At 39.9% G+C, this 12,482-nt stretch overlaps 2 protein-coding genes across 7 annotated transcripts in view; one reads left to right on the top strand and one right to left on the bottom strand.

Moving 5' to 3' along the window:
* The window catches only part of tmem117 (transmembrane protein 117), a 100,710-nt gene that overhangs the window by 40,058 nt on the left and 48,170 nt on the right, over window positions 1-12,482 (top strand). For 3 of the 6 annotated variants that reach the window (XM_067501746.1, XM_067501747.1, XM_067501748.1), the window contains exon 8: window positions 918-4,318. The exons of 1 other annotated variant lie outside the window; for it this stretch is intronic. In XM_067501746.1, coding sequence (XP_067357847.1) covers window positions 918-1,579 — 662 coding nt within the window. In that variant the 3' untranslated portion in view covers window positions 1,580-4,318. Of the gene's footprint in view, window positions 1-917; window positions 4,320-12,482 lie in introns of those variants that run through there. 2 more of the 6 variants (XM_067501750.1, XM_067501751.1) reach the window with 1 other exon arrangement.
* The window catches only part of nell2a (neural EGFL like 2a), a 72,170-nt gene continuing 68,710 nt past the window's right edge, over window positions 9,023-12,482 (bottom strand). The window contains exons 19-20 of the mRNA XM_067501745.1: window positions 11,171-11,395; window positions 9,023-9,842 (exon numbers count right to left, since the gene is read on the bottom strand). Of these exons, the coding sequence (XP_067357846.1) occupies window positions 9,801-9,842; window positions 11,171-11,395 (267 nt within the window). The 3' untranslated portion in view covers window positions 9,023-9,800. The remainder of the gene's footprint in view (window positions 9,843-11,170; window positions 11,396-12,482) is intronic.

Genomic DNA, 12,482 nt, shown 5'->3' with positions numbered 1-12,482 from the left:
ACAGCTCTATTCATAAACTGATAGCAAAGGGAAGTCCACTAGGGGGGACATAACTTTGGCCTATTTCTGTGTTGAATTGTGAATAGTAAGTATGCTGTGTGCTCTAGTTTCCTAGTTTCTTCTGTGGGGAAATAGTTTGATGGTGAAACCGCAGCATTTATAATACATGCATAGCTGAATTGGCACACAGGTGGCTCTACCGCTGCAATGTTTTTTGTTTTTTGTTTTTTAAATCCCTGTTCCTCATGTTCCTTCCTGTCGTGTGAGATGCGTGTGTCATCATCCTTCACATCTCCATGTCTTAATGTCCTCACCGAGTGTGAGTGTTTTTCCCATTTTTACAGTCCTCCCAGTTTCTCCGTTTTGTTCCACAACGTGCACACGGTGACTCAGAACCATCAAAAGAAGGCAAAACCAATGTTCCCGTGCTAAATGTTAAGCTGTTCAAACGCTCAGTGATTCGGGAAAGGTTGTTAACCCTAATGCATTGCATATCCATTAAGCATTATGGAAATGGCTTTGGCTCGACGTGATTGGTTTAACTAAAAGCTTATTAACAGCATATCTGGGGGAGAGGAAGGGAGCTATGTCACGTATACCAGGGGAGACATCTGCCGGCTATCAGTCAACCTGCGGAGATGGCTGTCTCATCATAATGTAGTGATCTCGTTAGACGATACTGTAGAGGAGGTAGCACCTGCAAATGGATCGATTTGTCTCAATGCATGAGCTATATGCAAAGAGAGAGCGACTCCTGAGAAATGAAAGTGACAGTATGTCTGTCTGAGGAGACTCGCGTTGTACATCAATCTGCCTCGGTGTTAAATTATCTGGACATTGCATGTGTGTTTATTGCTTGCTGTTCTGTCATAGATGGATGGTGTGTAATCTAACAGAAGTCCCGTGTCTTGTTACAGGTAAGTGGTTTAACTATGGTATCATCTTCCTTGTGCTGATTTTGGATCTTAACATGTGGAAGAACCAGATCTTCTACAAGCCCTATGAGTATGGTCAGTATGTGGGGCCTGGTGAGAAGATCTACACTGTGGAGGAGCCAGAAACACTCAAGGACTTCAATCACAGCACACTAACCTACGTGTGGCGCTGCACCAACATCAATCCCAGAACCAACCTGAGCTACGTGGAGCACGACATGTTTCTCCACAGCCGCTACATTGGAGCCAGCCTGGACATTAAATGTCTGGCCTTCGTCCCAAGCTTGGCGGCATTTGTGCTCTTTGGCTTCTTCATTTGGTTGTTCGGGCGATTTCAGGACAGCGAGACGTTCACGGAAAGTCAAGTCAAGACGTACGAGAGGATAAAGAGGAAGTCGCCGTCCGAGTACAGCAAGGAGATGGGGGTGACGCCGGAGGAGGTGCACGCGGGCATGAGTGAGAGTCTGAAACGCTCAGGAACACGCATGCTTCTCTCAGTGGATGGGCCACACTTTGGACAAACGCCCTCCACAAACTCTACTATCTCCATGGACACCCAAGAGACTCATCCGAGCATTGTGATCGACAGTGCAGAGCAGGAGGAGCCAGCAGTCTCTTTTGATGTTCACAAACTTTCTCCGTGACCTTACAAACCGATGAGACTTTGACTTGCATGAGAGCAGAACCCTGGTGAGCTTGCAACAGGAGCATGTTCAAAACAGCTGTTCGAGGGATTCAAGGGGACAAAGCGCTATTCCCGCAGCTAACGCGAAGGAATTTGCAGTTGTATTCGAATATATTTTTCTAAACTAATGTTTTTAAAAGCCTCTAAGACGGCACCAGTTCTTATAACAAACATAATTTCAAACTTTAATTGACACGGTGCTTACTAAGAATTAGCATTTTCGTAATTCCATTTTGTCACGGAAACTATTTTGGTGCCTAAATAAGAGGAGTATTTGTAAAGTCGTGACACTGCAGTCAGGCAGATTTTATTGCGCGTCACCAGTGTCACAGCTACAGTAGTGCCTTGATATTTCATATGTTAAGATACAGACAGTCTTTACCACTATGGGCAACAGAATGGAAGTTGTCCTGGATATGGTCTGCTCTATTAATATATAATATATGCTTTTATAACATACAGTTACCTCATTTAATCGTCAGACTATCATTTTAATTTATTCTGGTGTGATGTCTCTCTCACTTGATTTTAAATGTATCGTTCTTGCTGAAATGACATGATTATGAAAATCTATGTACTTTGATGACCTATTCATATCTCCTCTCTTGATATTAGTTGCGGAGATAATAAATGTAATCAGTAGAGATGAAATGGCAAACCAACAAGCCACCTCATGATTGCTTATGTGGCTGCTGCACCTGGGCTGAATACCAACAGAGTCAGAAAGGTGGTTTTGCCCTTGGCATAAACATGTCATTGAAGTGCAGGGGAGGCTTCTGCTCCAAAGCTCAGGGCTTCTTTATGTGTAGATAAACCTTAAACGTCTCTAGAAGCAGTTTTGCAGTCATGGCAAATACATGAAAATATTTATTTATTCTTATTATTCGGTTAAAAAAAAAATGCAACTGAATCCTGCAGCATTTATCTTAACATGGGCTTTGAAAGTATTTACTGTCTTGTTTTGTTCCAACAAAGTGTCCAGTTTTGTTTTGTTTTTTTTTTGGCAATATGAACCTAGTTTCCATCTTATTAATAATTATAGTTTTTCATGCAAGTTTAGACTTGTGACCAAAGACGCCAGACAGGCTACAGTATTTTAAACAAATATTGCTGCGTAATATACAGTACTAATCTTTAGTCAGAATGAAATGATATTATGTCCTCTGCACTCACACTGTAATACATTATACTGTCCTGGAAATGTATTTTCTTAAAAAGAGAGGACCACCAAACATAACCTAACCTTTATCTTCCTAACATCCCACTCCCAACAAAATCTGGTTCACCTTTATTTGCTTTCAAAGTAACCTGCTTTGTTGCTTGTGTTTACCAAAAAAAGATGCATCTTTCATCTCCTGACAGGAATATGGAGGCTGGGGTGTGTCACCAGAATAGCCCCCACAGACCATTGTAATAATAATCAGGTGATTGATAAATTGTTGCAAGCCATTTCAGACTACTTTATATATACTGATAATATATAAAGTCAATTTGGCAATTAATGAGTATGTATCATTGATGTGTCATTAAATGATAAATCAATTGTAGAATTTTTAAGCAAAATTGCAAAATCAAATCAAACATGGTATGTGTGGGTCTGTCTTTAGTGCTTTACACAAATTTAATTTACTGATCACTTGAATTTAAAGGGAACTTTATACATTTATAGGTGTGAGCGGAAACACACTGATCCAAAGAGGCAGCAGATAGATCTCTGATTCGCCGGATGCTTTTTATTGAAGGGAATCAATGCAGTCAGAACTCCTGCTGCTGCTGCTGCTGTTGAGTGGGTGGTGTTTTTACATTCAAGCAAACACAAAATGAAAACTGTGAATTTTATATAGGAAGGAAATTGGTGTATTAATGTACAGTTCATGTCGCCTTTAATTAATGATTTTATAATAGTGTAACTATAATCAACATAAATAATGTAAACATTAAATCTATTATTATTCCGGTGTCACACCACAGACTCCATACAGAAATTGCATGTGTATGTGCGCACACTGAGGAGGCGGAGTTGCTCATTTGTGTCTGTAAAGGGTGTTTTTGTAGGTGATAGTGCACGTTGTCTGCGTGCACTGGAGGCGTAGGTGTTTGCAACTAGACTTGTTTCTGACCAAGGCCATTCGATGAAGGGGTCAATTTATTTACCATTATTGCTTAGCAGCTCTTGGTTCTCTAATTACCCCTTAATACATTACAGCGCTACGAAGCCATTAGATATTCTTGTTTCACCAAAGGCCAGAACCTCTTGAAGGGGGTCTAATATGTTTGTAATGTGTTTAGGTTAAAAGTGAGGCTTTCCTCTTTGTTGTTCAGAGTATTTTCGTTGTGTTGTGCTGGACATCAGACACTACTTTCGGTTCTGTGTGCTTTTTTTCTGTTCAACCTTGGCTTACTAATAAATGAAATGCATTTCGATTTTGTTCTGACCACTGTGAGATTTAATATCAGAATATATTCGAACAAGGTGGCTGCTGTCGTTATGTAACTCCCAGTGAGAAAAGTTCTAGTTTACATTTTTTTTTCTATATGCTTGGGAAATGGTTGCTAGGCAACAGCACAGGTCAAGCTTCTTGCAGCTGCTGACCCAATTAATATGGGCGATGTGAGAAATAATGATACCATCTTCACAAGGACACTTGAAACTGTAGCCTGCATACACATGACACCCGTCTCAGATTAGTATGTGTCCTGCTCGGGGGGGGAGGGAGGGGGGCTGTCTGCTATTTGATTTATGCTGGTAGGAAACAATTTGAATTTGTGTTTTGTTCCCCAGCAGGATTTGTTTACAGAACTTGTATCCATGTAAATGAGTTATAGATTGGATCGAAAAGGTCTGAGGAAGAAAAACTGATGGCTGATAAGACAGAAGTGAGTCCCTGGGGTCTGGGTTTATCCCCCCCAATGGGTCAAAACATGAATCTGATGAGTTGGGAAGTTATTAACAGGGACGTAACATGCGGGTGTTAACATAACAACTATTTTTGGCCATGAACAATTTAAACCAAATAATCTTAGAAGAAGTATAAATCTTTCAGCTCTTTACACCTGATAGGCCCCTTATGACAAAGAGACAGACCTGTGATCGTGACACCTCCAGTTTAATCTCAGCAGCAGTGCATCCCCAGTGGCCATGGACCCTATGTGGTGTAACTGCCTTCAAAACACAGTCACAATTTGCTAAGATTTCTCTAATAAGAGGATCAGCTCTATGTTTTTAATGGTAAGTATGAAAAAAAGAAATCCTACTGCGTGAAATCCAAGCTGCTGTATGAACACCTGCTCTTACTGTTGCTTGTTGTTTGTCTGGGAAAATAAACCTCTTTGCCGGAGTGTATTAGCTGTTTGACTGAGTCCTCCCCTCCAAGTCTGACTTTAGGCTGAGAAATGAGATATTGATTTTTGGAGGACCATGCAGTAATTGAGAAGACACATCAAAACCAGGGTTTTAAAAATGTTTGTGGGTTGTTGGAGCCCTGATGCCCATGTTGAGTTACTGGTGTATTGACTACTTCCTGAATGCAGTGGATGCATCTGTGTTGGTCACATTCATGATCGATGGCATTCTGCCTTTAGTCAACTTTAAAGGATTCTTATTCTTTCTTTTTTTACTTTCTGGAGGCATTCATTAAATATTCTGTATCATTCACCAGTTACTCTATGCACATATCTTTTACCACCAAATCAGTAAATAAAAGAATGACTTCTGCTACCTGCAGCTCTAAATGAACCCGAAAAATTCCCCCTGCGTATGCTAACCGTAGCTCCTGATTCACTGGAAGCTCGTACTGTCTTTCAGCTATCCTCCAATTAGATCAGTCTATCATGTCCTGGCCTAGTCCATCACTATGTGCTGACAGCTGTGCGACTGTGATGGACCCTGTGAAATTTATCAGTGCAGTCAGTCCCAGCCAGCTCGTAGGTTTCCCCCTCAGTCCTTTCACCAGGCCCGAGATTGTTTCTGTCCCCAGTGGCCACAAGGGAAACAGAATCCATCACTAATTTCTCCTGCAGGTTTCTGATACTTTCAGGGCACCGTGTGGCTCGTATACGTCTCTCAGCACATCCAACAACTCACTTGAAGGACTAAGTCCCAAGACAGGTTTGTGATAATGATGTCTGCCTTAATATTCCTCTGTAGGAGAAAGGGAGTCTGTTGTTATTTCAAGTCTTAAATCCAGTGAATAATTGAATGATTGAGGTGCCGCTATAATAGACGAACCCCATTTGTTTTTGTATTTAAACATTGCAGTTTAAAAAAAAGATTGTAACTTAATTTGAATTAAGTGATGTCCGTCAAATGACCCATCCCACATGGGAAGGTACAATCGCACCAAAGAGAGCGTGAATATTAAAACAATTATTTAAACCAATTTTTGCTCAAGCGTGAACATTTGTTCTTGACCTTGGAAAGTTTGGTGTGGGCTGACAAAATTTATACCAAACTATTGTTACAGTTAATGGAAACGAAGGACAAAAAAGTTGAGGTGAAATATTAAAATAGTTTTAGGATTGTTCATAACTCAAGGTCTACTTCAGGCTTAGTCCACAGCTTTTGGCTGCTTCTTCAAGTCTCTGTCTGCAGATGACAACTGAGCAAGCTCCAGCCTGTTGTGGGTGAGTGCGTGATGAAGCTGGAAGCTCCACAAAACATTTCTTCTTCTTGGTGCATTTTCTACAGTGTCGTAATCTGTGACTAATGTGTGCTAACAAGTGGTGGTTTATAGCTGCAAAGTCTTTTAATTATACTAAGTCGCAGCTTTCTCAAGTCATGGTATGTTTTACTTTTCGTTAATGTGCACAACTAGCAACGCACAGTATTTTTATAATCTTCTTCCAGTTTAGTTCTTTTACTATCTAGGGGCTATAATAAAGTCATGACACAGCTAATGGTTGTTTATATTTGAATTTATTAGATCTGGAGAGAAATAACAGAAAATGTTTTATGTCAAATTACTGCAGTATACAGGTGTAACAGAGTGAATCATTTCCTAATGAATGGTGGGTATTGGCTAAAACTGAAAAACAAAGGTGTATATATACCTGGATCTTTAGAGCATTGCATGGAATGTCTTTTTCTGGCTGAGACTCTATATGTCTGTTTTTCAGTTGATTCAGTTGATTCTGCACATGCTGAAAACTAAAAAATACAAAGAAATGGTGAGTTTACAATGCTGCAAAAAAAAAAAAGAAGTTAGTATTCCTCCACTTACCGCACTAATGGTAATTGCCAAGTCCAGACATATGAATATGTTTTAGTACTTGCATGCTTCTGTTCTCTCTGAGCAAAAAAAAAAAAACAAACTCTCTCCACAGAGATCCTATTAAAGCAGAGTAAATTTTGCAAACCATTTGAGGGATGGAGGATCACTGCAAATGCAATGTAAAAACATTCATACTGCTCAATATATGGCTCGCTAATGCATTTTGATCAATTTAAGCTTTCTACTTAAGAGCGACTTTTGTCTGTCGCCTTGCTTCACCTGCCACAATCACAGTGATATGTGTGGTCATTAATGGTGAATATAGGACAGGCAGTGAAGTGGACTCCCTGTGGGTCAAGGCATCTGTTGCAGAGGGTTCAGCCCTGCCAAGGAAAATTGGACATTTAGGAGCCAGCTGGAAGACCAGTCTGCCCTGCTGTGCCACCACTACTCAGATGCCCACTGGCTTCATGCCACCACCACCTAGAAGCCACTGGACCAAAGCTGGCCAGATGGTGCCCTTGCCAACCTACGAGCTTTGCTGCGAACTGCCCACTGTCCATGTCCCCTGCCCTATCATTCAACTCTGGGATGAGTTTGGAGTCATGATAACCGGAGTTTTTTTTTTTTTTTGCAAGGAAAGAGGTGCAGAAAAAGCTCAAGTGAACGGAGACTTGTTGGAATATAAATTGGGCCTATTACGTTGCGTGTTTGTTAATGTGAACAGCTGTGAGGTTGTAGAGTCGGAGAAGCAGTTGGTGGAGGAGAGACTGCTCCCCAGGGAAATAAAGCCATCTCCTGGATGAACTCATTTGTCTGTGGCTGTGAACTGATAGATAATTATATTAGGAGCTTTAAGTGCTCTTCTGCGATACAAGTATTACTACCATCTCCAGAGGCACAGGACAAAATAGGGAGGAGAGGAATCTGTGTGCTACAACAGGGATAGTTAGTCATTGCTCTGCATCCAAATTTGTGGATGTCGGAATGAATTCAGCATAAGGGGCCTCGGTTAAAAATCCAATTCATTATACTGTACAACGTTGTTAGTCTTAGATAATTGGAAACCATAAATTTGATATTATTTATTTAATTGACAGTATTTAACCATTACCCCCAGAAATTCTTTTAGTGGAAGAAACTATTTCTAATCTCAAGACTAGCTAAACAATACGGATAATGTTTTTTTAAAAAATGCAATTTTTACACAACTATTAAATACACAGTAACCTGTTAACATGTACGATAGTCAACCCATTAATTAAGCCATGTTTTTTCAACTAACACGGTTAAGTTTCAGTGTAAGGGATGGAAACTTGCGGTGACCTCACATAATAATAAATAATAATAATAATAATAATGCACATTCAGTGTTTTTTAAGAAGTTATTGTCAAATAATTAAACTGCAAAAGTTTGCTTCCCCCTTTATAACGAATTTCTTGGTACTACATCAATGTGTATTAAATGTTATGCCGATGTAAAAAAAAACACTTTCAAATATACTATTTCAAAATAAGGGGATGTAAAATTACACACACTTGTAGTGTATTATCATGCGGAATTAGATTATTATAGAGAATGTTAAATTAATAATAGAGAATATTATATTAATTTTACTGTTGAAGTGGAGGTAAGTTGTGTGTGTGATATATAATCATACACATACACTGTGTAGTGCTCAATGGTTTTTTAAAAAAACAATGCATCATGTTTAATATGCTTGAATATTTCTTACAGTACTAACTGTACTTCGAGCTGGAAAAAGTACAGCATTTCCATATAAACTGTAGTGAAGAGTGCTATGCATGAGTAAGCTTATTTAGCTCATAAGCTTCTTTATTTAACTACTTGTAATGCAAGTAGTTAAATAAGCTTCTGTTAAATGTGTACTTACAAAACAGGAGTAGTACTGCAGTAAACCTTGCCTTCATTAAAGCTATACTTTAATGCTGATAGAAGCTATACTTTAATGAAGGGAACTTTTCAGAGCTGGGTTTTTGAAAATATAGTTTATATTGATGCTGAATGTTACTGCACAGATAGGAACATCAGCTTTCAGTGTAACACGACATAATTCAATAGCACCACGAACTACTGCCTGGAACTGGAAACTGCAGTCTGTAGTTTTAATACACGATGAATAAACAGTAGATAAATCACACTCCACTCAGATAGGAATCAAACGCAATCATTAAATGTAAATGGAAATACTTTATTTCACTATTACACAATAACAAGCTTTGAAAGTAAAATTACAAAAAAGAGAAATGGAACAAAATGCTACACAGCACCACATAATATAGACGACTCAAATGTGGCAACAGAACCTTATGCTAACTGCCTTTACTCTATCTAACGTATCATCATAATCATTGAGAATTTAGAAATCAGCAAAAATTCTGGGACATCAAGCACAGTCATGCCAGTAATAGTAATATCTTACAGTTTCATGAAGAGATGATTCAGAGTGGGGAAGCAGTGACCCTTAAAGGTTCACTCTAAGTGATGAGACACAACACAGAGAGTGGGACTGAGGAAACTGTAGTCCATCATCCGTTTGGTATGATATAGGTTTGCATTTGGTATAAAGAGGAGTTGAAGAGGCAGACGCGGGTCACGGAGTATTTGCAAAAAACTGTTAATATTATCGTGCATGAGGTGCCAGTTGAATGGGGTTTACCAAACAGAACAGAGATTAAGAGCTAGAAATCAGCAGAAAGTACCTGAAGGTTAATTTTGTACAATTGTCTGTATTTGACAAAGTGACATTATATGGATTATCCTGATTTGTAAACCTCATCCATCTAGTTTCAGCTGGCTAAAAGAAGTCCTGATGATGCAAACACTATTTGACCTGCGCCTGTGTGGAGGACAGTGAAGCGACATATGGGCGTTGTTACTTTTATTTTAATTTTTTTTTTTTTTTTTACATGGCGAACACCGTACAGGTGCCTTCAGATCTGCCAGGACTAAAGGCACATGGGGTCCACTGAGCAACAGATGTGTCCATTCTAGAAGGAGAAGGCAAAGAAGCACATGAGTGGATTAGCACCACGCTTTAACCTGTAGGAAACTTCTTTTTTTTTTTTTTTCCCCTTGAAGCTCAGCAGATAATAATTTCATGTGGCAGTGGTGCTGCAGCATTCAGACTAAGTTTGGCATTTAGAAATCCTCTGTGTCATTTCCACACCAAATGATCCAAGACGCCGAGATTCTACTGAGGCCGCAAATGTGACAGTCATTTCACTTTAAACTTAAGGAACTGATAAACTGCTTGGATCAGTGAAGGTTTGCAGCATCAGCAATGTACGAGCTATATTACCAAATTGGCCAAATGTAATAAAAACATGTTTATGCATTTGAATTTGATGTAACTCTTTGACATTTTGCTGAAGACGGAATAAAGACTTTGAATATTTATTAGTGTCTATTGAGAACGCTTTCCATCTTTTGTCTTAGATGTAAACATCCCTTCCAGGCAAACAGGGAGAGAATAATTTATCCTAGGAACTCAGGCAGTGGAGTCAGCCTTGGTGGATTAGTCTTAAAGCTGAGGCAAACAATTTATGCTCACTATTAGTAATGAAGAGGATATTTGCCTGCGTGGTTTACGCTCTCACTCATGTTTTGTGCTGCAACTCGAAGAGGAAAAAAAAGGCAGAAAAAAAAACTTGTGGAAAGCAGCTGCGTCCACCTGATTTACTAGACCCAATTATGGCAGTTTGTCTCAGTTTTTTAAATAGGTGTGTGTATCTGAAGCTCTATACATTGTAAGTACTGTTTGTTTAACACAGTGCAGAGGAGAGAGCAGACTGCTAAAGCTGAGCCAGAGGAGAGGGGATAATGGGTTGGCAGAGGTTTCTCTTGATCCTTTGTTTAAGCTGTATTTAAAAGAGTACTTTAGCATTGCATATTAAATATCTACGGTAGTAACTTGGACACATGAAAGCAACGATTTCTCAAATAAAACACGGTCAACTATTACTCACTTTAATTGGTTCTTATAAATGTAATGGTCTCTAAAGCAATCACTATCATGTGGATCTTCATATTTTACTAAATGCATTAGGAGTCATTTCATTAAGGTTTGCGTGCACGTTGGCACATCGCAATCAGCACACAAACAGCTGCATTAACGCCTCAAGACATAAACACCACAACGTGTAATAAATACGACTATGAGGTGTTAAAGATGCTCAAATTACCACCAAAAAGTGGACCGCACTGTACTGTTTTCTCTCTCTGCTCCTGAAAAAAGCATTAAGAGTTCTCATTCTCCAAAGCAATGTGTTGTGCTTTCTCTGCCACTGATGTATGCAAACTGTATTCGCTGCCTTACCTTGCACTGGCACAGGGTGCACTCGGTGCCATGTTTAATCCAGGAGGAGCCGCTGAAGCGTGAGATGTTGTGCTCGTCCGTGCACGTCTTGGTGATGTCGTTGCGGATGGTATCGGCCTGGCAGGGGTCGGTGACGCAGCGGGGACAGCACTCGCCCTCGGGCACCACCGTGAACTCGCAGTCCACGGGCGGGCACGGCAGAGGCCAGCAGTCCACCTGCCCCTGCTGTAAAGGCGGAGAGACAACATTTTAAATAAGTAAACAGAGAGAGAGAGAGAGAAAAGGAAATCTGTGTAAATTCACTATTGCATTTTCCATACCCAAACAAGTTATTTATGCAAATATACATATTTCTCCTGACGCTGTGCATTTGTGTGCTTGTGGGACCTCCTCCACTTAAAAAAAAAATAAAAATTTAAAGTTGTTAAGGTAACTAGAAAATAGAGATGAGCAGAGCAATCTTCCAACACAGTCAGCATTTATTTTAGACTGTAGAGGTAAATTCTTGAGCTTCTTAATTGACTTGTTCTAGCCCCCCCCCCCCTTTTTATTGTTGTTCCCATTTTAATCTCACACTTTCAGTGCAGGAAGCCTTATTGGATTTCTTCTGAGGACATTTTTTATTGGCCCAAGAAAACAGATCGTATATATTTCAGCCGAGTTCACACATGCAGCCTGAATGTACTGTATGCTGTGTTATTCTAGTCTGACCCACTTCTGTGTACGCCGTCATTCACGAGCATTTCTGCTTCACACCTTATTGAAAAATGAAATATGAGCTCAGGCTGTATGTGTTTAAACACACTGGCAGATACAAAAGGCGTACACTCACATAAAGTTACAAGAGGCCTGACGCAAGTGTCCCTCCGGGAATATTTAATACTACTAAAAATTGTCTGGCTCAGCATTTCTGAAAAGCGGTGGTAAATTAGGCTGGCTATAAAGCACAGGCTCACACGGTGCTAATGCTCGCTACCTGCCTCTACGTAGCGTGTAAACATTTGAACTGGGAAATCCCCCTGAGTGGCAAATATTCGCCGGTAGCCAGAGGGAGGGATTGAATGTAGCCTCGGGTACCTGTCCCGCACTGCGATAAGGGACACTGTCGTCTTTGTCTGTTTATGCAGATGTGGCCTATCATCACAAAGCAGGAAGAGATTTATTTGCCTTTTCAAATCACCAGTGTGATTTGGAAACTTGATCAACCTACTGTAAAACTGAAGCAGTTCATTCTTTGTAATATTTCAGAAGGTTTTCGTTTTAATCTGGATTTGCATTTGCTGTAGTGTTCATGCTATCTTCCTGCGGTTTA

This window comes from Channa argus, chromosome 4, assembly GCF_033026475.1.
Source record: "Channa argus isolate prfri chromosome 4, Channa argus male v1.0, whole genome shotgun sequence".
Taxonomy (NCBI): Eukaryota; Metazoa; Chordata; class Actinopteri; order Anabantiformes; family Channidae; genus Channa; species Channa argus.
The sequence above is the reverse complement of the archived record's forward strand: the minus strand, read 5'-3'. Positions and strand labels throughout refer to the sequence as shown.